Here is a 23,353-nt window from a genome sequence, read left to right as displayed (position 1 = left end):
ATAAGGTTAGATTATTTGGGGTTTTTCTTGCTTCTTGAGGTAGGCCTGTCCTGCTATAAATTTCCCTCTAAAAACTGCTTCCAGTGCGTCTTGAAGATTCTGGACTGTTGTGTTTTCATTTTCATTTTGTCTATAGGTATTTTTAAAAATTTCTTCTTAGATTTCTTTCTAGACCCATTGGTTATTTGGTAGCATGTTGTATAGCCTCCGTGGTTTGTTTTTTCCAGTTTTTCCTTATAATTGTTTTCTAGTTTCAGAGCATTATGTTTGGAAATGACACTTGATATGAGTTCAATCTTCTTAAACTTATTGAGACTTGTTCTTTGGCTTAATATGTGATCTGTCCTGGAGCGTGTCCCAAGTGCACATGAAAATAATGGGTATTCTGCTGATTGGGGGTGGAATATGCTTTATATATCTGTTAGGCCCACCTGGTCTAATGTGTGTTCAAAGCCACTCTTTTCTGGTTGATTCTGTCTGGATAATCTATCCATTGTTGCAAGTGGGGGTATTAAAGTCCCCTACCATTATTGTATTCCTGTCAACTTTTCATTTGCTTACATATTTAGGTATATAGATATTTACCTATATCACATATTATATCACATATTATAGATATTTACCTATATCACCTATATTACATATACCAATATCACATCTTGGGTATATAGATATTTAGAATTATATCCTTTTGTTGGACTATTCCCCTTATCAGTATGTAATTCCCTTCTTTGTCTCTTGGTTTAAAGTCTATTCTGTCAGATGTTAAGTATTGCTACCCCAGATTTTTAGCCTTTCCATTTGCATGGAATGTCTTTTTCTGTCCCTGCACTTTCAGTCTGTATGTGTCTCTATGTCAAAAGCAAGTCTCTTGTAGGGACCATATAGTTGGGTCCTATTTTTCTATCCATTCAGTCATCCTGTGTCTTTTGGTTGGATCACTTAGTCCATTTACACTTAAATTGTCGACAGGCATGTACTTATTGCCATTTTGATGTTTCCCTATTGCTTTTGGAGTTCTGTTCTTCTTTTCTTGCTCTCTTATGATTTGATAGCTTTTCATAGCTTTATGTTAGGATTCTTTTTATTTTGTGTGCACCTATTACAGGTCTTTGGCTTGTGGTTACAATGAGGTGCATATGTAATATCCAGTGTGTATAAGAGTCTATAGTAAGTTGATGGTCGCTTAAGTTCAAAAGCATTCTAAAAGCTTTCAAAAAAGCATTCAAAAGCATTCTAAAAGCACTGCCTGGGGTGCCTGGATAGCTCAGTCTGTTAAGCATTCGACTCCTGATTTCAGTTCAGGTCAGGATCTCGGGGTTGTGAGATTGAGCACTGCATCAGGCTCTGTGCTGGGTATGGAGCCTACTTGAGATTCTCTTTCTCCTCCTCTAGCTCCAAAATAAATAAACAAACAAACAAACAAACAAACAAAATCATTATATTTCTATTCTGTCACTCATATTTTAGATGTATAACATATTTTACACATTTTTATTTTGTGTATCCCTTAATTTCTGTAGATGTAATGGACTTTACTGCTTTTGTCGGTGACCCTTCATACTAGCTTTGAAGTGACTCATCTACTACTGTTACCATATATTTGCTTTTACCAGTGAACTTTTTTCCTTTCAAGATTTTCTTCTAGTTAAGACCTTTCTTTCCGAGCTAAAGAAGTCCAATTAATGTTTCTTATAAGGACAGTTTAGTGGTAATGAACTCCTTGATGTCTCTTTCAATTTTGAATGATAAACTATCTGGGTAGAATATTGTTGGTATAGGTTTTTTTCCTTTCAGCAGTTTGAGTATCTCATGTCCCTCCCTTCTTGCCTGCAAACTCTGCTGAAAACTCAGCTAATAGCTTTATGGGGTTTCCCTTGTACCTAACTAGTTGCTTTTTTCTTGCTACTTACTTACTTACATAATTTATTGAGAGAGCCAGCATGAGTGGGAGTTGGGGAGAGCAGGGGGAGAGGGAGAATCTTTTTTTTTTTTTAAGATTTTATTTATTTATTTGTCAGAGAGAGAGAGAGCAAGTGAGCATAGGCAGGCAGAGTAGCACTCAGAGGCAGAGGGAGAAGCAGGCTCCCTGCTGAGCAAAGAGCCCGATGTGGGACTCCATCCCAGGACGCTGGGATCATGACCCTGAGCCGAAGGCAGTGGCTTAACCAACTGGGCCACCCAGGCGTCCCAAGAGAAGGAGAATCTTAAGGAGGCTCTACACTGACCTTGGAGGCCAATGTGGGGCTCTATCTCACAACCCTGATATTATGACCTGAGCTGATCTCCAGTATCAGACACATAACCAACTGAGCCACCCAGGTACCCCTCTCTTGCTACCTTTTTTTTTTTTAATCTAATATCTCTGGTGTTTTTTTTTATATATATAACTTATTTATTTATTTTTTCAGCATAACAGTATTCATTGTTTTTGCACAACACCCAGTGCTCCATGCAATACGTGTCCCCCCTATTACCCACCACCTGGTTCCCCCAACCTCCCACCCCCGTCCCTTCAAAACCCTCAGGTTGTTTTTTCTCTTGCTACTTTTAAGATTCTCTTTTCATCTGCAATTTTTGCCATTTTAATATGTGTCATGGTATTGGCCTCTTTGGTTTCTTTTGTTTGGGTCTCTCTGTACTTCCTGGACCTGTATATTTGTTTCTTTCTCCCGGGTCAGAGAAGTTTTCAGCTCTTCTTTTTTGGTAAGTATTCTGCCCCCATTCTCTCTGTTGCTTCTGGGACCCCTATAATATGAGTTACTCTGTTGTTCATCTGTTTTGTGTACCCTTTGATCTGTTGTTGATTCCCTCTAGTGTGTTTTTCTCTTGTTACTGTCTTCTTCAGTTCTGATTGGTTCTTTATATTTTCAGTCTCGGTTAAAGTTCTGAGTTCATCCCAATTTAGATCCATTACTTTGAACTCTTTATTGGGTAGATTACTTATCTCCATTTTGTTGGTTCGGCCGTCTTTCTTAGGTTTTGCCTTTTTCTTTCTTTTTGAACATATTCCTCTGCCTCCTCATTTTGTTTGACTCTTTTTGCTTGTATTAGGTAGATCAGCTGTGTCTCTTGGTGTTGGAAGTACTATTGGTCCTGTGGGGCCCAGTAGCACAGTCCACTCTAGTCACCAGAACCAGGTACTAGAGAGATCCCCTGTGGGCAGCACGTGTCCTCTTGTTGTGCCTGGCCTTTGACCGCTCTAGGCCCATGGGTAGGTGGGGCTAGCCCCTCCTGGGGGGCAGTAGTTGCTTCAGGGGGATGCTCACTAGGTGCAGTTGGATGACCAGTGCCAGCAAGGTAGGTGGAGAGGACCAAAATTGGTTCCTGCAAAGTGCTGCCAGCCAGGCTGAAGGAGGGCAAGAAAATGGTGTCCACCAGTACTTCCAGTCCCAGAGAAAGCTCCTACCAATATGAATTCAGAACTTATGGTGACTCATTTCTGTGGTACGGGTCCCCAGTAACATGGGATGCCCAATGTGGGGTTTGATGGCCTTACTCCTTAGGAAGGGTCTCTGTGCCTGTGATGTCCCTCCATCCTGTGGGTCGCCATGCAGGGGACTGGGTTCTCAACCGCATCTTTGCCCCTTCTTCTTGTGGCTTTTTCTTTCAGTCTTTACCTGCAGAAGATCTGTTCTGCTAGTCTTTACGGAATTTTCAGAGTCGGCTGCATTATCTGTAGTGGTAGCCTTGGTGTATCCAGAGGAAGAGGTGAGCTCAGGATCCTATTATTCTGTCATCTTCCAGTATTTTAGAATTTTTCTTTAAAAAGGTACAATTACAAATGGGCCCATTTAGAAATTCCATAAATAACGAAATGGAATCAAGTGTCAAGTAAATGATACTCATTAAGTTGAAGAGGACTATAAAAGGGCTATTATTTTCATATATTGTATTGACTAATGGGTAGCGTAACTGAGAAATTTATGTTTGATTCTAATGCTATTTTAACATTTGTAACTGTACTTAGTGACGTTTGCCCATAAAAATTCAAGCTGTCGACAGGCCTGCTGGAATGCCTTTCTTGGGCCTATAAGAGACCTCTGTCCCAAGTAATATGGGAAAGCAGATTTTAAGAAGTAGTAATGAGATACCAGAATTTATAAAGCACTGTGGAGAATGTGAAATTTGAAATAAGGATAGTACTGCTTACCAGAAAAGCTTTCTATAAAGAAACTCCTAGAGATAGTGGTGCATTATGAGTCCAACTACAGTCTGTAAGACCTTGTGACAGAGATGCTGTAAGATCAGAACACATGGTCCATTTTTGGGAAATGAGACCCATTCATAAAAACCAAAGGAAATTCTCTAGATCCACAGTCCTCCCAAGGGGGACTGGGCTTTGAGGGGGTTCATCTGACTTTCTGAAGGCACAGTAGTGTAAAAGCTTAAAGCACCCTGTGTCCTGGGCTATGATATTTCAGTTCTACATCCTCAGCATGTAACACAGAACCTCAACTATAATAGGTACACAGGGTACTTTGGTTAAATACATGTTATTCCCAGGAAGACTGTAATAAGTTGAGTAGCGACAAAGAATATCTGCTATGAGGATTGTCCCAGTCTCCAAATCCCTGGGGAATAATCCAGTAAAAGCGGTTCTCACCATGGGCAATGTTGTCCCCTGAGGGGACATGTGGCAGTGTCTACAGGCATTATTGGTTGTCACGAGACTACTAAGTATGCTACTCAATAGTCAATAAGGCCCTAGGACAGCTGCAGAGCAGAGAACTATCCAGTCCCAAAGGTCAACCATGCTGAGGCTAAGTGACCCCAAGCTAAACCAATTAAATGATCGAACCAAGCTGGGATGTCCCCCACATGATCCTGAAGACCTGTCCGAATAGCACAGATCTCTCTACCAAAGGTATTTTACTGTGGCTTTTAACATCCGTCTGCTCAGTAAGTAGGATACGGAACAGCCGGAGCCCCAAGTCAATCTAAAGCAATTACATGTTTCCTTCTTAAGTTAGAACTAAGTACTTGCTTATGAAACCCGGGGAGTTTGGTTGACTTCAACATGCTAACTTGGTTTCTCTCGTTTGGGATCCTGTCACACCTTTTGTTCTTGTTGCTAAAAAGATTTACATGCAGGTGAATGGGCTATTAGGGTATTTTAATGTAATTTTCTACCCCCATGTGGCATTAAGGTAATTCTTGGGAAATTCATAATGTAGCATCTTCACAAGAAAATTCTCTGGATTATACAAGGGGGTCTGTGGAAGAGTTCTGCACAACTCTTGACTCTTAGATACGAACCGTACAGTGTGGAATTCTTCCAAAGAAGCCCATTAGGAGATCCATAAAACATCTGCTCCGAGTTTGGATTATATGTGGGCTCATAGTCTCTAGTCATTTCCTGGTATATTTTTGGGAAAGCGACAAGAATACTAACCCTCCGTTCAGCTCCGCACTTTGGTCTCTCCTTGTGCTTTTCTGTAACATTCACGAATGTTCACGAGTTTAGAGACTGAGAGACAACTAGAGGGTAGAAGACATCGAAAGGGCACACCCAGGCCAAGAGGATGGCGGCTGCAATCGAGCAACTTAGATCCTCAAGAATACATGTGGACCTTCCAAATGCAATGAAGTCTCACGATAACGTGTGACGGTAAGACTTAGAGAAGGACAAGGCAATTGGAATCCATGTTTCCGTTTTGGAAACACTACCCACGTGTGTAAATGTGTGTGTCAGGGTGAGGGGTCTATTAGGAAGTATTTACCTAATGAGCTGAGGTAACCTTTATGCAGACAAAATCTAAATGAGTGAAATCTAATCTAAATCTGATTATCTAAAATCTAAATCTAACATCTAAGATGAGTAAAAATGAGTTAAAAGAGTAAAACATAAATCTAAATCTAAAATGAGTAAAAACACTGAAAACTGCAACTCAGCTTGAACTCTCCATGGACTCCTTTGTGGGTAAAGTCACCAAATGACCACGTATTTTTGTCACTTCGATGACAGCCTGATTAGATTCTGCTCTGGGTGATGCAGCAAGATGACGCTGCTGTAAAACAATATCGAGTTATCCGAACTTTCATTGTGATTTCTCTAGTACCTATGCAGAGAGGCTAAAAATAGAGTGGGAGTGGGTAAGAATCGTTTCCCTCCTTGATATGATGACTTTGAGCGAGTTACCGAACCTCCCTGTGTCTTGGCTTCCACATTTGTAAAACGAGCCTAGTACTACCACCTTCCCCATAACCCAGTTTACAGCAGTGACACGCTTGCAGCCAAGCCTCACCCAGAGGGCGTGCTCTGTAAACACCGTGGTTACTGTTTTCTACCGTATTCTCCCATGGGGATGCTGTACTTCATCTCCTGGACAGCCTGCAAATCAGAGAAAGGGTCTATCTCTGCTACTACCTGGGGATCCTTAAAGTTACTGGCTAGTTCTCCCTGTCGTCACAACCCCAGTCTTTAGAACAGTGACTTGCTCACAGAAGCTCAGTAGGACAGTGTTGAATCACTTCCCCATAAAATTTCTCGATGACAGTGTGTTCCTTCCTATTCAATCCAATACTGGTCCCTTCTTGGATCCTGCAAACGTAAATGTTAAGTGCACCTATTTATTTAGACTGATGTGGTCTGTTTTGATCCTTGAGTAAATACCAAGGTCGTCCAATTGTTTCCTCCCTGACCTAAAGTCAGAACGAGTCCATTGTCAACATGCAGGGGGAAAAAAATGAAAGTGATTCCAAGAAGGCCTTAACGCTAAAGCACGTCATGTCAGCTTCAGAGGTCAAGATAGAGGTCGTATTGCCCAACGTGGAGAGCCACATGATAATGTCCCTTGGAAGACACAAGGATGATGACTCACTCGTTTGGTCAGCTGAGTATCCATCATGAAGTTGTGCACGTGTTTTTCTGCTTTGGTAAGTTCTAGCTTTCTTGCCACCACAGCGACCACCAGGGCTGTGCAACCAGCACCCTGAAAACCAGAAGAGAAGAGAACCCCAATAAGTCAGTACATTTGGTCTCAGCCACATGAAAAAAAAAAACAAAACAAACAAAACGTGTTGTTCACCAAGTGTGTAAGTGTCTGGAGATAAGAAACCGTAGCAGGGGGCGCCTGGGTGGCTCAGTTGGTTAAAGCCTCTGCCTTCAGCTCAGGTCATGATCTCAGGGTCCTGGGATCGAGCCCCGCATCAGGCTCTCTGCTCAGCAGGGAGCCTGCTTCCCTCTCTCTCTCTCTGCCTGCCTCTCTGCCTACTTGTGATCTCTGTCTGTCAAATAAAGAAATAAAATCTTTAAAAAAAAAAAAAAACAACGTAGCAGGCCTGGGTGGCTCAGTGGGTTTTAACCACTGCCTCTGCTTTCGGCTCAGGGTCTTGATTCCAGGGTCCTGGGATCGAGCCCCACCTTAGGCTCTCTGCTCAGCGGCGAGCCTGCTTCCTCCTCTCTCTGTCTGCCTCTCTGCTTACTTGTGATCTCTGTCTGTCAGATAAATTAAAAAGAAAGAAAGAAAGAAACTGTAGCGTTTGGTGACCTCAACACGTAAGCACCAAAAACACCTGGCTGGCGACCTCGAGGAGCAGGACTATAGGTGGGGCTTTAAAAACTTAGTTCATGTATTGTAAGAGCTCAAGCATGATATTTGACTCAAACAGACTTTAATCATAAGAAATAAATGGTAAACTTGTGGAAATTTCAGAGATTTCTTAAGAAACAGAGCACATCAGTTATATACCTGAGAGTATAATAAGAACAGATAACAGCTGAGTAAATTAGCATAAATGCATGGGAAGAAATAACCATTATTCCATTAAAAATAACACTGCACAATCTTCTCTCAAGCTAAGACTAGAGGGAGGTCTTCAAGTCAGTGGACTGTGCCGTACCAGGAATGGAAAGAGATGCATTATCTCCACATACACAGAACTCCAAGGTCACGGGAAGATCTCAGCTTGACAACAGAACTATCTAGTGTTGAAGGTAAGGGATACCCGTCCTGTTTCAGACACTTACCGGTATTAAGAAAGGTGCGGGCTCCCTTTTTTCCTGAAAAATATCAGCAGTGGTCTTTTTAAAATTACAGGCCACTGTGCCGATCTCTTAGGAAGAGCCACAAGACACTGATGGTATCCTAGGGATTAGAGTCTTTCCTCTCCACGATCCCATGCATGAGGAGTTGGGTCCTCTTGGTTTAAGGCCAGTGATTTTATATGGGGCCAGGAAGGCAGGGTTGGGATACCTTGGTTGTTAGTTTTCAGGCAAGGTCATGGCTACTGCAGTTACCTCATGGATCTTGGGCACAGCCAACCTCATGGGAGCGGAAGGGAAAACTGAGGACCTACCAACAGGCCTGTGAAAGGGAGGTTGGGCCCTCTAGATGGAGTCCTATCCCTGAGAAGACCCCAGGACGGTAGGACGGGCCAAACTGTCTCACTAGACAGTGAAGAAGGCAGGGTTTACGCAGGAATCCACGGCAAAGGGGTGCCAACAGCACAATGTTACAATACTTGTGGATATTTTAACAGGCTTGAATCGTTTTAAACTAGTTTTTAATAGGATCTTTTTTAAAAAAATATTTATTTGACAGAGATCACAAGCAGGCAGAGAGGCAGGCAGAGAGAGAGGAGGAAGCAGGCTCCCTGCTGAGCAGAGAGCCCGATGCGGAGCTCGATTCCAGGACCCTGGGATCATGACCTGAGCCGAAGGCAGAGGCTTTAACCCACTGAGCCACCCAGGTGCCCCTTAATAGGATCTTCTTTATGCTAGCCAAAATGGTAAGGTGCTCACTGGATAGTTATCCAAGAGAGTCCCAAAGTCCCACCAGGTGACCTGGTTTTCCTCACCACCAGTGGGTCTGAAAATCACGAATTACAGAAGCAAATTCCACACCCTACGTACATGGTAGACTTCACCTTCAGTATCTAATATTGAGGAACGGGAATTACTCCCAGCATATCCATGTCTATAATATTATATGGCTGCTTTAAAATTTTATTTCTGTAATACTTAAAAGGCAACATAATATTCAAGCAAGTCAGATAATCATACACAAAATGTGCTCTGAATTTTGCCGTTTAAAAAGGATCCACATTTGGAAACAAATTTAAGGAGGTAGAAGACCCGTACTCTGAAAAATGTAAGACACTGATGAAAGAAACCGAAGAGGACATAAATCAGTGGAAAGATCGGACGTGCTCATGAGTTGGAGGAATTAAGATAGCCATACTACTCAAAGCAACCTACAGATTCAGGGCTCCCTATCAAAATTTCAATGGTATTTTTCATAGACCTAGAACAAATGAGCCCCGAATTTGTCGATAACCACAAAAAAAAAAAAAAAATGCCCCGATAGCCAAAGCAGTACTGAAAGAGAAGAACAAAGCTAGAGGTGTCAGGCTCCCTGATCGCAAACCACACTACAATCAAAATAGTATGCCCTGGCACAGAAATGGACTCACAGATCAGCCGAACAGGATAAAGAGCCCAGAAGTAAACCCAGGCTTCAATGGTCAATTTACAACAAAGCTGACAAGAATAAAAAGTGGGCAAAAGATAGTCTTGGAAAACTGGACCACTTTCTTAAACCATCCACAAAAATAAAACGAAAATGAATTAAAGACCTAAATTTGAGACCTGAAACCATAAAACTCTTAGAAAAAAGAAAAATTGGCAGTAAACTCTGAGCCTCCTGAGCATCACATTTTGGGTTTTGTTTCCTCAGGCAAGGACAACAGTGGGACGTCAAATGTCAAACTAAAAAGGATGCACAATGAAGACTGTCATCAACAAAGCAAAAGACAACTCACCTACTGCATGAGGAAGATATTTGTAAATGGCGATCCAGTAAGATCCCATAAGGGGTTAATATAAAGAGCACCTACAACTCAACACCCAGAAAAACCAAATAACCTGATTAAAAATGGACAAAGAACCCAAATAGATCTTTCTTGTAAGAAGACATACAGCCGGCCAACAGATACATGAAAAGATGCTCAACATCAAGGAAATGCAAATCAAATCCACAATGAGATACCACCTCACACCTGTCAGAATGGCAGATACCAAAAAGACAAGAAATAACAAGTGTTGGCTAGAATGGGGAGGAAAAGGACCCCTGGGGCACTGCTGGTGGGAATGTAATTTGGTGCAGCCACTGAGGGAAAAAGAGTATGAGGGTTCTTCAAAAAATGGAAAATGGAGCTACCCTACAATCCCAGTAATCCCACTTCTGAGGATTTACCTGGATGGAATATTACTCAGCCATAAAGAATGTTATCCTGCCACTGGAAACAACAAGGATGGAACTAGAAGTTTCTATGCTAAGTGAGATGATTTCACTTATATGTAGAATTTTGAAGAAACAAATAAACACACCAGAAACAGACAAATATAGAAAAAAAACTTCCAGTTATAAAAAGATCCTGGGGCTATGGAATACATTCTAAGGGATATAGTAAATAATAATGTGAGGACTTTTTATGGTGACAGAGGGTAACTAGACTTCTGGTGATCCTAGAAATGTCGATTCACTGCAGCACACACTGAAACTAACATAGTATTATACATCACCTATACTCTAAATTTAAAAAAAAGAATGACTTTTTGAAAGCATACACATCTGCGCTATTCACTTTCAAACATTTGCCACAATATCTAAATAGTTTTGGTGTACTGGAAAGGGGCTAACCAAAAAACAGTGGGCACTCAAGACGGCCATCCATACCTGCCCACTGTAGTTACTATTTGCTCGAGAAATACGGGATCACATGTTGCGCACTGCTCCCAGGTGCTCATCACTCAGTTACGAGATTCAAGAGCAGCAGTGGTTTCCGCATAAGCAGAGAATGTAAAAATCTGAGGGGTTTCCACTGCTAGAGAGAGAGGAGCTGTGAGCGGCGGCTGGCACTCAAAGTTGAATATTGTTCTCCCCTGGCAGGTGGCCACTGCTGAGATCCTTCTGGAAAGAGATCAACATCCTAACAGGAGTGGAAAATCACCGGTATCAAGAGCCTTTGAAGGTCGATTTTTATTTGTGTTTATTCTTGCGCTCTTTTTTGTTGTTGTTTTTGGTTTTGGGGTTTTTTTTTTTTCCCTCCCTGCTCAGCGTTCTCTAGCTCACCGCAAATCTTGTGCACTAAAATGAGTATGTGTGGCAAAGTGCAAAAGCAGGAGAGTCTGACAGTTTAGGAGTTATTCAAACTATTACCCGTACCTGTCACTTCATCATCCTAACTGTACCCTTGAAATGGTACCTCAAGGGCCACTTAGAAACCTCCCTCTGTTCAAACACAGCCACTCCTTTAGTTTTGTTTTATTTAGGGCAGCCATAAACTCCTACGTCCCCAGGTTCTTAATATTCATCAAAGGACTCCATGTGGATAGAATTGGGTTTCAAAAAAGTACCTTAAAAAAGTGTAGGGGTATGCAAAATGAAAGCTTCCCAGGTTCCAAGGAAATCCCCACCCACGTGAAGGGTTTTAAAGATTTAAGTAACGGCATGACGTTATTGTCCATTCCGTTCCATGAAGTGATGACAGATGAAAGTAAACATGCTTCCACATTTCCTCCAAAGTGTGTCGTCATCGTGATGGATGTAGAAACAGTTGGGACGAACATATGTTACTCTCTGAAAGGAAGATCCCTGTATGCCTTTAACAAGATGAGTCATCTTCCTTTCACCGAAGTCAGAAAATATATCCTGGTTCCTGGTCTCCCCTTTCGTTCATGTTATGAAGGAAGAACAAAGCAGATCACTGGCCCGTCCCTTCAAGATGCTCGGGCCCCTCCCGACTACCCAAGGAAAACACGGGTGTGTTTACGAAGCTGATAAACTCAAGGGAAATGTTGAGGTTCTCCTTAGCTGCCGTGTCACTTTTCCTTCCAACAAATTACAAGTTGCTCGAGAGAGAGAGAGAGAGAAGAGGGAGACCGTGTCCTTAGAAGAGATCATTACTAAAGCTCACTGCCCTATACCAGATAATCAGCATAAAGCAGAAGTGGAACCCCAACACCTGGAGGGTCTGAGATGCTGCCAAATGGAAAAAATACAGCCCTTTTCTCCATTCTGCATTTCCTCATCAGAGCACAGAAACCGTAAGGCACGTTGGACCGCAGAATGTTCAGGAAGAAATTCATTCTCTCCGAGGTCATTTTACTGCACGATGTTTGAAAAGTTCAAGGCACCACCGTCATTTTACATCAGGTCCCCTGGTTCTGCTCATCTGGTGGATTCTTTCAAGAATCATTTTGGAAAGTCATTTTGGGGAGCAAGATTTAACAAGCAGGCAATACAAGTCTATGGAGAAGGGAAATACTTTAATAGCACACTGGGTAAAGGTTTGGGTTCTTATTTAAAGAGGCACCTGCCACAGATGTAACATAAACACTGGAATGTATAATTTTCTTTTAAAAATTCCAGAATCCTCACCCTCACCAAAAATGACTAATGAAAAAAAATGCGAGTGTTCAAAATACTCCAGTGTTAAATTAATTCTCCTCCTGCAAGTCTTATAGTAGCTCCTAAAAGCTCAAAACTTGACTGTGATAGCCAATTTGTTCGACTAACAGTAATTAAAATTTACCAAAATACAGTTAATTTGAAAAAAAATCATGCTTTTTCCTTAAAATACACCCAAATTAATAAAACAGCTTTAAGGCCGATTAACTTGAAAATATCCACATATCCTCCAAAAGGAAGATAAAATGAGTATTTGGAAATACTGCCCATTTCTCTGTCCCTGGGGTTGACTGATGCAGTATCACAGAATAAAAAACACATTTTAGTGTGCTCGTCTGATACACTTTTTTTTCGTGAAGCTATGTCAACCAATCACTTCTGGCAACTAAAATTCTATAAAACACTCAGCTTTCCTATTCTATCTCATTGGAATTCTGCAAGATCTCCTCGGGTCATGAAAACCAACAACAGTCAAGGTAATTTTGAAGACAGACTGCCCTGAGTTTCTTTAAAGATGAGTTGGTATTTGCTGATAGGAGGGGAAAGTTCAAGTCCGCTGTCCTCAACCGGTAGAAGAGGGGAGGAGGTAAGTGTGGTTTTTTGAGTTCAGTCAAAAAACCCAGACCAACAAAATCCAAATCTCCGTTAGAGTGATTTGCTGGTTCAGCTCATTCTTGCGCTTTGACGGTTGGAAAGAAAGAAATGGTGCCTAAAACTGGTCATCAACAATGAGTCACACCGGGTTTCAATCTCCTTATTAGTGACAGTGCCAGGGTGAGTGCATGTATTGTAAAGACAGGAACGGTAGTCCTGCCAAATAAAAGTGCTGATAGTTTAGAAAAATCAGGTGGAATGGTGGAGGCAACAAGTCAGAAGCTAGAAGGTCACAAAAACTTCTGACTCGACGTGTCTGTACTTGGAAAGCAGCTATTATATTTCTGAAGAAATGTCTCTGTGGAGACATGAAGGTCTGCGTAGGGCACCGGTGGAGAACTCTGCCTTCTGACTGAAGGTCCATCAACCCCTCCTGCTCCTCTGTGCAACATAGAAACGATCCAAAGAATTTAAAGATGGGCTCTCCTCAGATTCACCGAATACACCATAAAGACCCCACAAGTGAAAATTTTCTTCCAAGTTATTTGATCTTAAACACATCATGTCAAATTCTAGAAGACTTACAAAAAGTATCCTGGGGTGGGTTTTTTGTTTGTTTGTTTTGTTTTTTGTTTAGTCACACAAGCAATACCAGGAACTGACTTTACTCTAGTTTCTCAGGATTTCTATGTCCCTGGCAGGGGGAAAAAAAAATCCCTGAATGGACCTTCAGTTTAGCCCTCTTGAACAGCAGTCATTCTCTTTATAAGCTCTGGCTAATTAATGGCTGCGTTCTGGAAGACTCTCTGACTAAATGAACAATGTAGCCTTTTTTCCCCTCAGGATGAAAACTGACCTTTGACAACTGACTGAGCCACCATGGGACTTTCTGTCAAGACTCTTCCCCAAAGATACAGATGTAGTGAAAAGAAGGGCCATCTGTACCCCAATGTTCATAGCAGCAATGGCCACAGTCGCCAAACTGTGGAAAGAACCAAGATGCCGTTCAACAGATGAATGGATAAAGAAGATGTGGTCCATATATACAATGGAATATTACGCCTCCATCAGAAAGGATGAATACCCAACTTTTGCATCAACATGGACGGGACTGGAGGAGATTATGTTGAGTGAACTAAGTTAAGCAGAGAGAGTAATTTATCATATGGTTTCACTTATTTGTGGAGCATAAGGAATAACACGGAAGACATTGGGAGAAGGAGAGGAGAAGGGAGTTGGGGGAAATTGGAGGGGAAGACACACCATGAGAGACTGTGGACTCTGAGAAACAAACTGAGGGTTTTGGAGGGGAGAGGGCTAGGGGGTTGGGTGAACCTGGTGGTGGGTATTATGGAGGGCACGTATTGCATGGAGCACTGGGTGTGGTTCCAAGGTTCCAAGGAAAAACAATGAATCTTGGAACACTGAAAAAATTAAATAAAAAAGGAAAGACTCCTCAACAATGGGTAAAAGGATTTATTATCTGAAACTCTCATCCTGAGGTGTTATAAAAAATAGACTTTTTTGTTATTGTGGTTCCCTGAATAAAATTTGAACGATTCACTGCTGCCGTGATTGTTAAATTGTTCCGAACTGCAGAAATGGTTGGGGGGAAGCTAGATCACACTTGTGAACTGGACCCACATGTGTTGATGAATCCATGGGGAACCGCTTACCAGGTAATAACCTGTGTCCCTAGGATGGGGCAGATAATCCTTCCTGTTTTAAGGTAATTTTGCCCTAAAAATCTCGTCATCTATACTCTAGGTAAAGGGCCCACCGGAGATGCCATCATTCTACAGAAATAGACAAGCAAAAATCCTAAGTGACTGAATGACCTTCATTCTCCTATAAGCCAAGAGATACCCTTTCACCAATGAAACTGTATTCTTCTCTTGAAATGATCCTGTATATTCCTACGTAAGGGAAAAGTAGAGCTTTTAGCTTGTGTTCTGTCTATAGATATGAAAGCATAGCTAGGATAACTTTATCATTGCTAAGCAAAACTACCTGCTTTACCTCAAGTAGGACATGATGAGAAACAAGCTCCAACTGGTGAAAAGCTAAGACACCAATGATCTGACAGCAATGTCTGCCCAGCACCTTTAGCTGAAAGAAGAAAGCCATTTAGAGGTCATCCCATTGGCTGTGGAAGCATCAAGTCCTTGGTGGGACCTCACAGAGGAAAGACTGATGGATAAAGAGAAAAAAGTAATTACAACCTTCATGGCTTTCTCTGGAAGGGTGATGAGTGACCATTAAGCAATCCTGGAAATCTGTGTTTTTAAGACACTATCCAGGAGCGAGGAAGAGATCTTTGTGTGTTCAGCTTTACTGTTAGGTAGGTGTGGGTAAGAAGGAGATTTCTACTTGATTTGTCTGATCTATCGCACTGTGGTACCTGTATCTACAATCATCTTATTTTAAGCATTTCCATCATCATTTATGTACACAACACTGTAAAAATTACAAGAAAAGCTTTGCAGGGTTGTCTTGGATTCACAATTGACATTTCAGGCAAGGAGAGGTGTTTTTTTTTGTTTTTTGGTTTTTTTTGTTTGTTTGTTTTGCTTTGTTTTGTTTTGTTTTTTTTGATAAGGCCATTTGTTTGTCTCTTAGAAATATTCTGGAAAACTCTCTCTCCTCACTCTTTCACAACATATTTCTGCCCAGAGCACTGCAGATTAATCTTAACGTCCTTGGAGCCCAAAAATATCACTCACGACACAAATTAAGCTATTTAAAAATTTTTAAATTAGGGGCACCTGGGTGGCTCAGTGGATTGGGCCGCTGCCTTCGGCTCAGGTCATGATCTCAGGGTCCTGGGATCGAGCCCCGCATCGGGCTCTCTGCTCCGTGGGGAGCCTGCTTCCTCCTCTCTCTCTGCCTGCCTCTCTGCCTACTTGTGATCTCTCTCTCTGTCAAATAAATAAATAAAATCTTTAAAAAAAAATTTTTAATTACAGTTTAATTTTGGGGTTTTAACCAATGAAATGTGCACATCTAAAAAGGTGCCATGAAATAATTCATTAGTTTCATTAGTTTTATGAAGAAAGCCGGTGCTCATTTCTTTATATGTACATTTTGAAATGGGAAATGATCTTTGTAGATGTTAGCATTTGGATTGACTATATCTTACGTCAAAGTGGAAAAAAAACCCCACCATGTAAAGCTATAAACTCTATCAATTTCGTAAAGACAAGAACGAGAAAATTCAAATATAAAAGAACATAAAAAATATAGCACTTCAGAGATAATAGACAAGATGATTCAGGGATGACCCTGTCTTCTCTCAGGAGTATTGTAAATAGTATTTCTTTTTCACAACTTATTAGGGACCAGATGGAGAGAGAGAGAGAGATGGCCCATGGGAAATCTGACATTGTGCATTTTACCTAAACATGCATTGCAAAAGTCCGAGGGGGGAATAGGCAAATAAATGCCTAAAATAAAAGCAAGTCGTGTCTGGCTTGGATAATCCCAAAGTGACAAACCGGTATTTAAGTTTCCTGAAACAAAAGCCAAAAAACAAAACAAAAAAAGTGTCTGGCAAAACACCTTTCATCTTAAGGAAACTAACTGTATCTATGGGCTAGGAAGACAACTTAGCTGCTTCTAGGTATCTTCACTGTCAGCCAAACACTCTCCATATCCATTTATAGGTAACCTGAGCCACACATGGTCAAGCCCCAGGAAGTTTACACAGGATGGAATCAATTCCCAGAAACTCACCCCTAGGAGATCGCTCTGGGGACATGACTCCATGGGAGGTTGCTTGGTCTAAGGATAGACACAATCGAACTCCATGAAGCATTTCATGTAGGTTAGTCCAAGGTTAATGAATTTGTTGACATGCAAGTAAACCACTTTTGATGGGGCTAGTAAGAAATAAGTCTGTTTGAAGGGGCACCTGCTCCCCAACGTTCATAGCAGCAACGTCCACATAGACAAACTATGGAAAGAGCCCAGATATCCATTGACAGATGAAAGGATAAAGAAAATGTGGTATATATATACAATGGAATATTACACGGCCATCAAAAAGGATGAAATCGTGCCACTTGCAAGGATGTGGATGGAGCTAGAGGTTATTACGCTAAGTGAAATAAGTCAGTCGGAGAAAGACGCCATATGATTTCATTCCTATGCAGAATTTAAGAAACAAAACAGATGAACACAGGGGAAGGGGAAGAAAAATAAGAAATGACAAAAACAGAGGGGGGCAAACCATAAGAGACTGTTAACTCTAGGGAAGAAATCAAGGGTTGCTGGAGGGGAGAGGGGCAGGGGGGAAGGGGTAACCGGGTGATGGGCATTAAGGATGGCTGGTGATGTCATGAGCACTGGATGTCATATGCCATTGATGAATCACTAAACTCTCCCTCTGAAACTAATAAGATTGAATTTAAATAAAAAATTAAAAAGTCTCATCTGTTCCTTACATGGGAGTGGACCTCCTCAGCCTGAGAACAGAGAGTCTGTTTCACCATGAAGCTCGAGGGCAGCAGCAAAGTCACTGTGAACTTCAGGGAACATAACGTCTTTGGGTCCGTATAGATGAAAGGTTGAGTATAACTCCTATTTTTTCTGTAAAGTAGGATCCCTAGTGAAACCTAAGCAAGCAAGTAGTTCAACTCAATAAAAGATTTTGTGCTGTCAGGTGAGGCTCTGAAGACCCTGAGGACAAAGAAAAAAGCGAGGAAAGCTAGAAATACCGCAAGACCCAGGCAAGGCTGACCTCCCATCCGGTTCTGATCTATGGCGTATTAGACCATTTGCACAAACCCTGAGTCATACCTGATTCAACAATAAAAAGGAGGGTGGGGGGGGAGAACATCTTGCCTAAAAGAAACATCTTGCCTAAAAGGAAATTGTTTCTAAGAAGCTTAAGGGGAAAGACTCTGCAATTAGCAGTCCTGTTTTTTTTTGTTTTTGTTTTTATTTTTGTTTTTTATAAATAGCATCATTCATGTCCCTTGTGGGCTTGTTATGGCCCTCCAAAAATAGATCCATGCAAATTTTATTTCCCAGAGCATTATACTATAGAACAAAATGCTATCTTCTGAGGAGAAAGGAGGAAGTGATTCAATAGTTAACAGAACAGACCCTCCCCAGCATGATGAAAAAAAAAATTCATTAAAAATGCACAGAACTGCGTTTTTCTTTTACAAGCCAACCATGTGAAGTGATACCCACATATTATATTCCTTACAACTGGGACCTGAAATGGTCATCTTGTGGCTCCTGGTGACCTTAAAACTAGCCCTGGATTTTATGTTCCCACGTAGCTGCCTTACCCCAGGTCGGTACTACCCAGTGGGAGAAGAATGTTCCCGCTCCAATCCATGCCACGGGCACGCAGTCCTTCCTGCTAGTTCTCTTGGAACAGTCCCCCGAGGCAGCTGTTACAAGGGTACGGGCTTCCCTGGCCACCGTTCAAAGGCCTTCACATGGAGAGCCTGTCCCTCTGCTGCCAACCTGGGGGTGGACACAGGGGAAGCATCGGGAGGGATGCCTAACTTCAGAAACGCTGGGAATTTCCTGCCTAAGGAGCTCCTGGTATTAGCTCTCATATCCTGATGTAGGCAGAAAATCAAAGAAGCAGCGAGATAATATTTGGCTGTATCCAAACTAGAAAAAGCAGCTAAGCAACAAATAGAACCTAGGTCACTGCCAACACTGCGACGATGCGAAGCGTCGCCCGGCTTCGGCATTTAAAAGTTCACGCCGCATTATGATCAGTTTGAGACAACTTGCCACCCTCCCGTTGTCATCTAAAACACATGGAACAGGGGCACCTGGGTGGCTCAGTGGGTAAAAGCCTCTGCCTTCGGCTCAGGTCATGATCCCGGGGTCCTGGGATCGAGCCCCGCATCGGGCTCTCTGCTTTGCAGGGAGCCTGCCTCCCCCCACTCTCTGCCTGCCTCTCTGCCTACTTGTGATCTCCGTCTGTCAAATAAATAAAATCTTTAAAAAACACACATAGAACAAACTAGTCCCAGTCAAAGTGGAAGGTGTAAGGAGTAAGAGGTTTGGTCTGTACCTGCTACAGGTCCCAGAACGGTGGCATGTTGGGGTGCCTGAGTGACTTGGTCGGTTGAGCGTCTTGATTTTGGCTTGGTCATGCTCTCATGGATCGTGAGATCAAGCCCCATGTCAGGCTCTATGGAGCCCATTTGGGATTCCCTCTCCCTCTTTCTCTGCTCCTCCCCTGCCCATTCTCTCTCTCTCTCAAAAAAAAAAAAAAAAAAGCAGTGGCCTATCACCACAGGCACCACAGGCTGCAAAACTTTCTCAAAATCTCCCCTAGACCTGGCCTCCCATCCCAGCCTCATGCCATACTACTTTCCACCTTTTTTTTTTTTTGAGCATGCACACACTAGAGAGCACAAGCAAGGCGGGGACAGGGAGAGGAAGAAGCAGACTCCCCGCTGAGCAGGAAGCCCTAAGCGGGACTCAATCCCAGGACTGCCAGACCATGACCTGGGCAGAAGGGAGATGCTTAACCAACTGAGCCACCCAGGCGTCCCCATTTTTTTACTTGATTCTGTGCGTTCCTGGCCCAGTGGCCATGCTCAAAGGTACTAAGCTCCTCCCGGACCCACTGCCTTCAAACAAACCATTTCCTCCTCCTGGATCCTTGCCCAAGACTACCTTAGCTTAGAAGTCAACTTTCCCACAATAGAGAAGAAAATGTTTTTCAGAAAATTGTAAGGAAAAGAAAATACACTTACCGTACTATACTGTACCTACTTTAAAAAAAATCTGCATATTAGTAGCCCATGCATTGGAAACCCAAGGTCAAGGGTCCATCATAGTCTAATTCTGTAACTGACAAAATATGCAACTCTTCAGCCCTTCACCGCACTTCAGGCTATGTTATCAGGGTCCCCATTTTTCAGATAAGGAAAGTAAGTTTCAGAGAGGAGAAATTTACTTAAGTTCACATAACTAGTCGGACAATGCCAGAACCCACTGAAATAAAGAAATTTCTGGCTGAAGCTGAAGCTCAAAGACCAGATTTGCTCATCAAAATTAGTCCCACTCCCACAAAGAGCAATCCACGGGCACCACGTGCTTGACGGAGCTGTGTCACGTTAAGAATGAAGATGAAAATCAGTGATGTCCTCTCCCAACCCAGAACTGATCATGAATGCTTTGCTGCTCACGGTCGGGATACCGAATGGCACACTGTCATGTGGGGTGCCTTCGTGATCTGAGAGTATCATTGAAAGAAACAAAGTGGTAGGATACTTACCATTATTCCAGTAAGCAAACAGACTCCTTTCCCACAGTATGTGTTTGGTACCATGTCGCCATACCCGATGGAGAGAAAAGTTATTGATATCAACCACATCGCTCCGAGGAAGTTGCTGGTAACATCCTGCTGATCGTGGTACCTGAAAAACAACAAACAGAGCCAGTCCTTTTTACTTCATCCACAGAACGGCTGCCAGATCCAATCCAGGAAATGCACTGAGTAGCTTCTACAAAATGATCTACGTGGAGGGCTTCAAATCTCACTATGAGGTGTAAATACAATCGAGGTTTCACCTGAGCAACCTGACAGACGTCAGGAAGTTCCTCAACGTTAAAAATAGTCTGAAAGAGAAACTTTAAAAAAAAATATAAATTAGGGCTGCTATGCTCACGGTTGTAAACTGATAAATGCAGGTGTGTCTCTGAACTCTGCCCAGACCTTTCTCGTGGCTCATCATTCCCGGATGTCCACCGAGGTGCGTAACTTATGGGACATGGTGCAGTGCTGGATTCAGCCTGCGATCTCGCCCCACCCCCATCCTGAGAGTAGCAGGAGCCATGCTGCTCCCTGTGCTCAGACTGTCCTTTTCTACTTTTATCTCCATGATGCTCCGACTCCTAGTCATCCTTTGAAATTAAATGTGGGGGATGGGAGAGGAGCCTTTTCCATCTGCTTGTCTCCCAGCCCTGCCCATATACCCCCTCAGCATCTTTGTCTTCCTCCATCATCGGACAGTACTGCAACAGTCTACCTGGAGCGACTAGCTGTCTTCCCTGAACATGGGATAATGATGGCACAACCCTGGCCGGACTTGGAGTATGTGAGTGGTTCCCCTGGAAGAACTCGCCCTGGATGCCTTTTCTTTATAGTCATGGGGCAGAGTGGCCCTCCTCTGCTCTCCATGGAAGTCAGACCCAGACTCTGGTCACCTGAGGCATTCCTGGCTCATCACCCACATTCTTTGAAGGACCCTATTCCTTCCCAGCTATCAGATGCCCCTGGGGAGGACTCTCCTGTCCTCATGTCTTGTTCTCCAAAGCATGCTGATAATCTCCTAGCTTGCACACACACCGCTTGCTGAAGGGTACCCTTTAGATTATAATTCTTTCATGATATTGGGGTTCTCTCTAGAGTATACTCCAATAGGAGCTTGCCTAAAACAGGGAAGGCATGATGCCAGAGAGGGAAGGCAGGAATGTTCATGCCCTAGTCAATGTCTAATGGTGAGACAAAGCTTCATTACCAAGCACGATCTACAGAAAGATCAGATATATTTAAGAGTCAAAAACTCTGATTACCTGACACCTATGAAATATTTGCAGAGCGTCCACTAAGTGTTTATTTAGCACTTGACTTCCATGTTCTCAATTTACGTTAATATTTTAAGACCTAGACGACCTTTTTGGCTGAAACAGCTACCGTCTTCACCCTCTCTATATCAATAAAGTGTCGCTTGGAAAATGTGATCACGTCTCAGGTATTTCTACACCATGAGTGAACAGAACACATCCGCTAGGCACAAGGAACTACAAAAGAGGAGTTTGAGATTTAAAACTAAAAGGGAAGGTCTCTAAGGGGAACCTCCATGGCTGGTGTCCACAAGGAAATAACTTGGGCACGGCTGTGCAGTCTTTCTAAACTATTCTTTCTGGAGCATTTTTCATCTGTTTCCCGAAGTTTGGAGAAGGAAGTAAACAGTTTCGAAAATCACAATAAAACACATTCACTGGAAACTTAGGCAAGCTGACTCCTCTTTAGTTGCTTAATGTAATAAATACCCGAGTTTTAAATATGTAGACTCTTCCCATCCTCATTCAACTCTTTGCAAAATCTTGAAGCATTATGCCGTGACATCATTCTGTCAATATTTATTATACCCTACACACTACTGTAATCCTGTATTGAAGGGCCTGATTAGAAGCAAACTTTCTACGAATTGATATTTTAAGGCTTGGGATATAATACTAAATTATCTTTTTTTTTTTTTTTTTTTTTTGGCTTATGGAGTAATAAACCTGCCTGAAAAGTAGCTCAGAATGGAAAAATAGCATCTCAGACTAATGTTTATGTTACATTCAGACATACTTAGTTGTGAACAGTCAAGAACGAGGTAATTAGGGAACCACGTTAGACACTATCTGAATAATCAAGATTTCTTTCCTGGCAACTCAAATATTAAACTTACCCGCAGGATGATGTTATCCCTTAGAACCGCCAGGTTTGGAATGACGCCAGATTCACACCACCGTGAGTGATTAATTGCACAATTTAAAAAGCAGAGGAAATATTTCAAAACTTTTTTTTCCCTTACAGATGTTCATTTCACGAACTTACTCAAGCAATGCCAACCTTCTTCTTCACAAGGACTATTCTATGAAAGACATGAAGAACTGACCCAAAGTGGCAAAGTTCAAATTCTGATCACTAGGAATACTTGTTTAAGGAAAAATACATCAAATAGGATTAAAATGAGAGCAAGGAAGGCCTGCTGATCTCAAGCCTTTAAAGTCAGAACTCTGGGGTTGGGAGAGAAGTCTTACTGCACTATTTTAAAGCAGGTGCACACTTCATAGACATAAAGGTTTCAAGATCAGCTTTGAGGTTTGAAAAGAAGCAAAATATTCCTTCTCTTAGTTTCCATTCATGTCTTCACTGTTGATTGTGGGTCTACCGCTTTTTCTTAAATATGATAGTTTTCTATAGTACTTGTTGAAATGTGCCAGGGTTATCTTTCCAAAGGCATTACAGAATTCTCCCCTGAACGTGGTGGTCTCGGCTCCGCACGCACCAGTTCTGACCACATGAATGGCTGGTACTTAGGCCATCCTCTTTCATGGTTTTGTTTCTGGCCTGGAAACAACTTTCCTTCTTCCTGAAACAACTGCCCCACCCCACCCGCTTTCCTAGCCCTGATTTCTACTTGGAGAATCTACTCATCGGTCCCCTTTTCCAGACTCCACAAAGCTTTTGGGCAACATGGTACTCCAGGCCTCCAGGCTGGTTCTTTGTCTGTAGGAGCCTCTTGTAGAGATCTCTAGTGTCATCAACCAATGCTAACTTCGGCTACAAGACATGTAATGTA

General features: G+C 42.3%; 1 protein-coding gene across 1 annotated transcript in view; it reads right to left on the bottom strand.

The window, feature by feature from the left end:
* KCNN2 (potassium calcium-activated channel subfamily N member 2) overlaps positions 1-23,353 on the bottom strand; it is a 486,321-nt gene that overhangs the window by 16,560 nt on the left and 446,408 nt on the right. The window contains exons 10-11 of the mRNA XM_046000439.1: positions 20,269-20,410; positions 6,825-6,935 (exon numbers count right to left, since the gene is read on the bottom strand). Of these exons, the coding sequence (XP_045856395.1) occupies positions 6,825-6,935; positions 20,269-20,410 (253 nt within the window). The remainder of the gene's footprint in view (positions 1-6,824; positions 6,936-20,268; positions 20,411-23,353) is intronic.

Source organism: Meles meles, chromosome 3 (assembly GCF_922984935.1).
Source record: "Meles meles chromosome 3, mMelMel3.1 paternal haplotype, whole genome shotgun sequence".
Lineage (NCBI taxonomy): Eukaryota > Metazoa > Chordata > Mammalia > Carnivora > Mustelidae > Meles > Meles meles.
The sequence above is the reverse complement of the archived record's forward strand: the minus strand, read 5'-3'. Positions and strand labels throughout refer to the sequence as shown.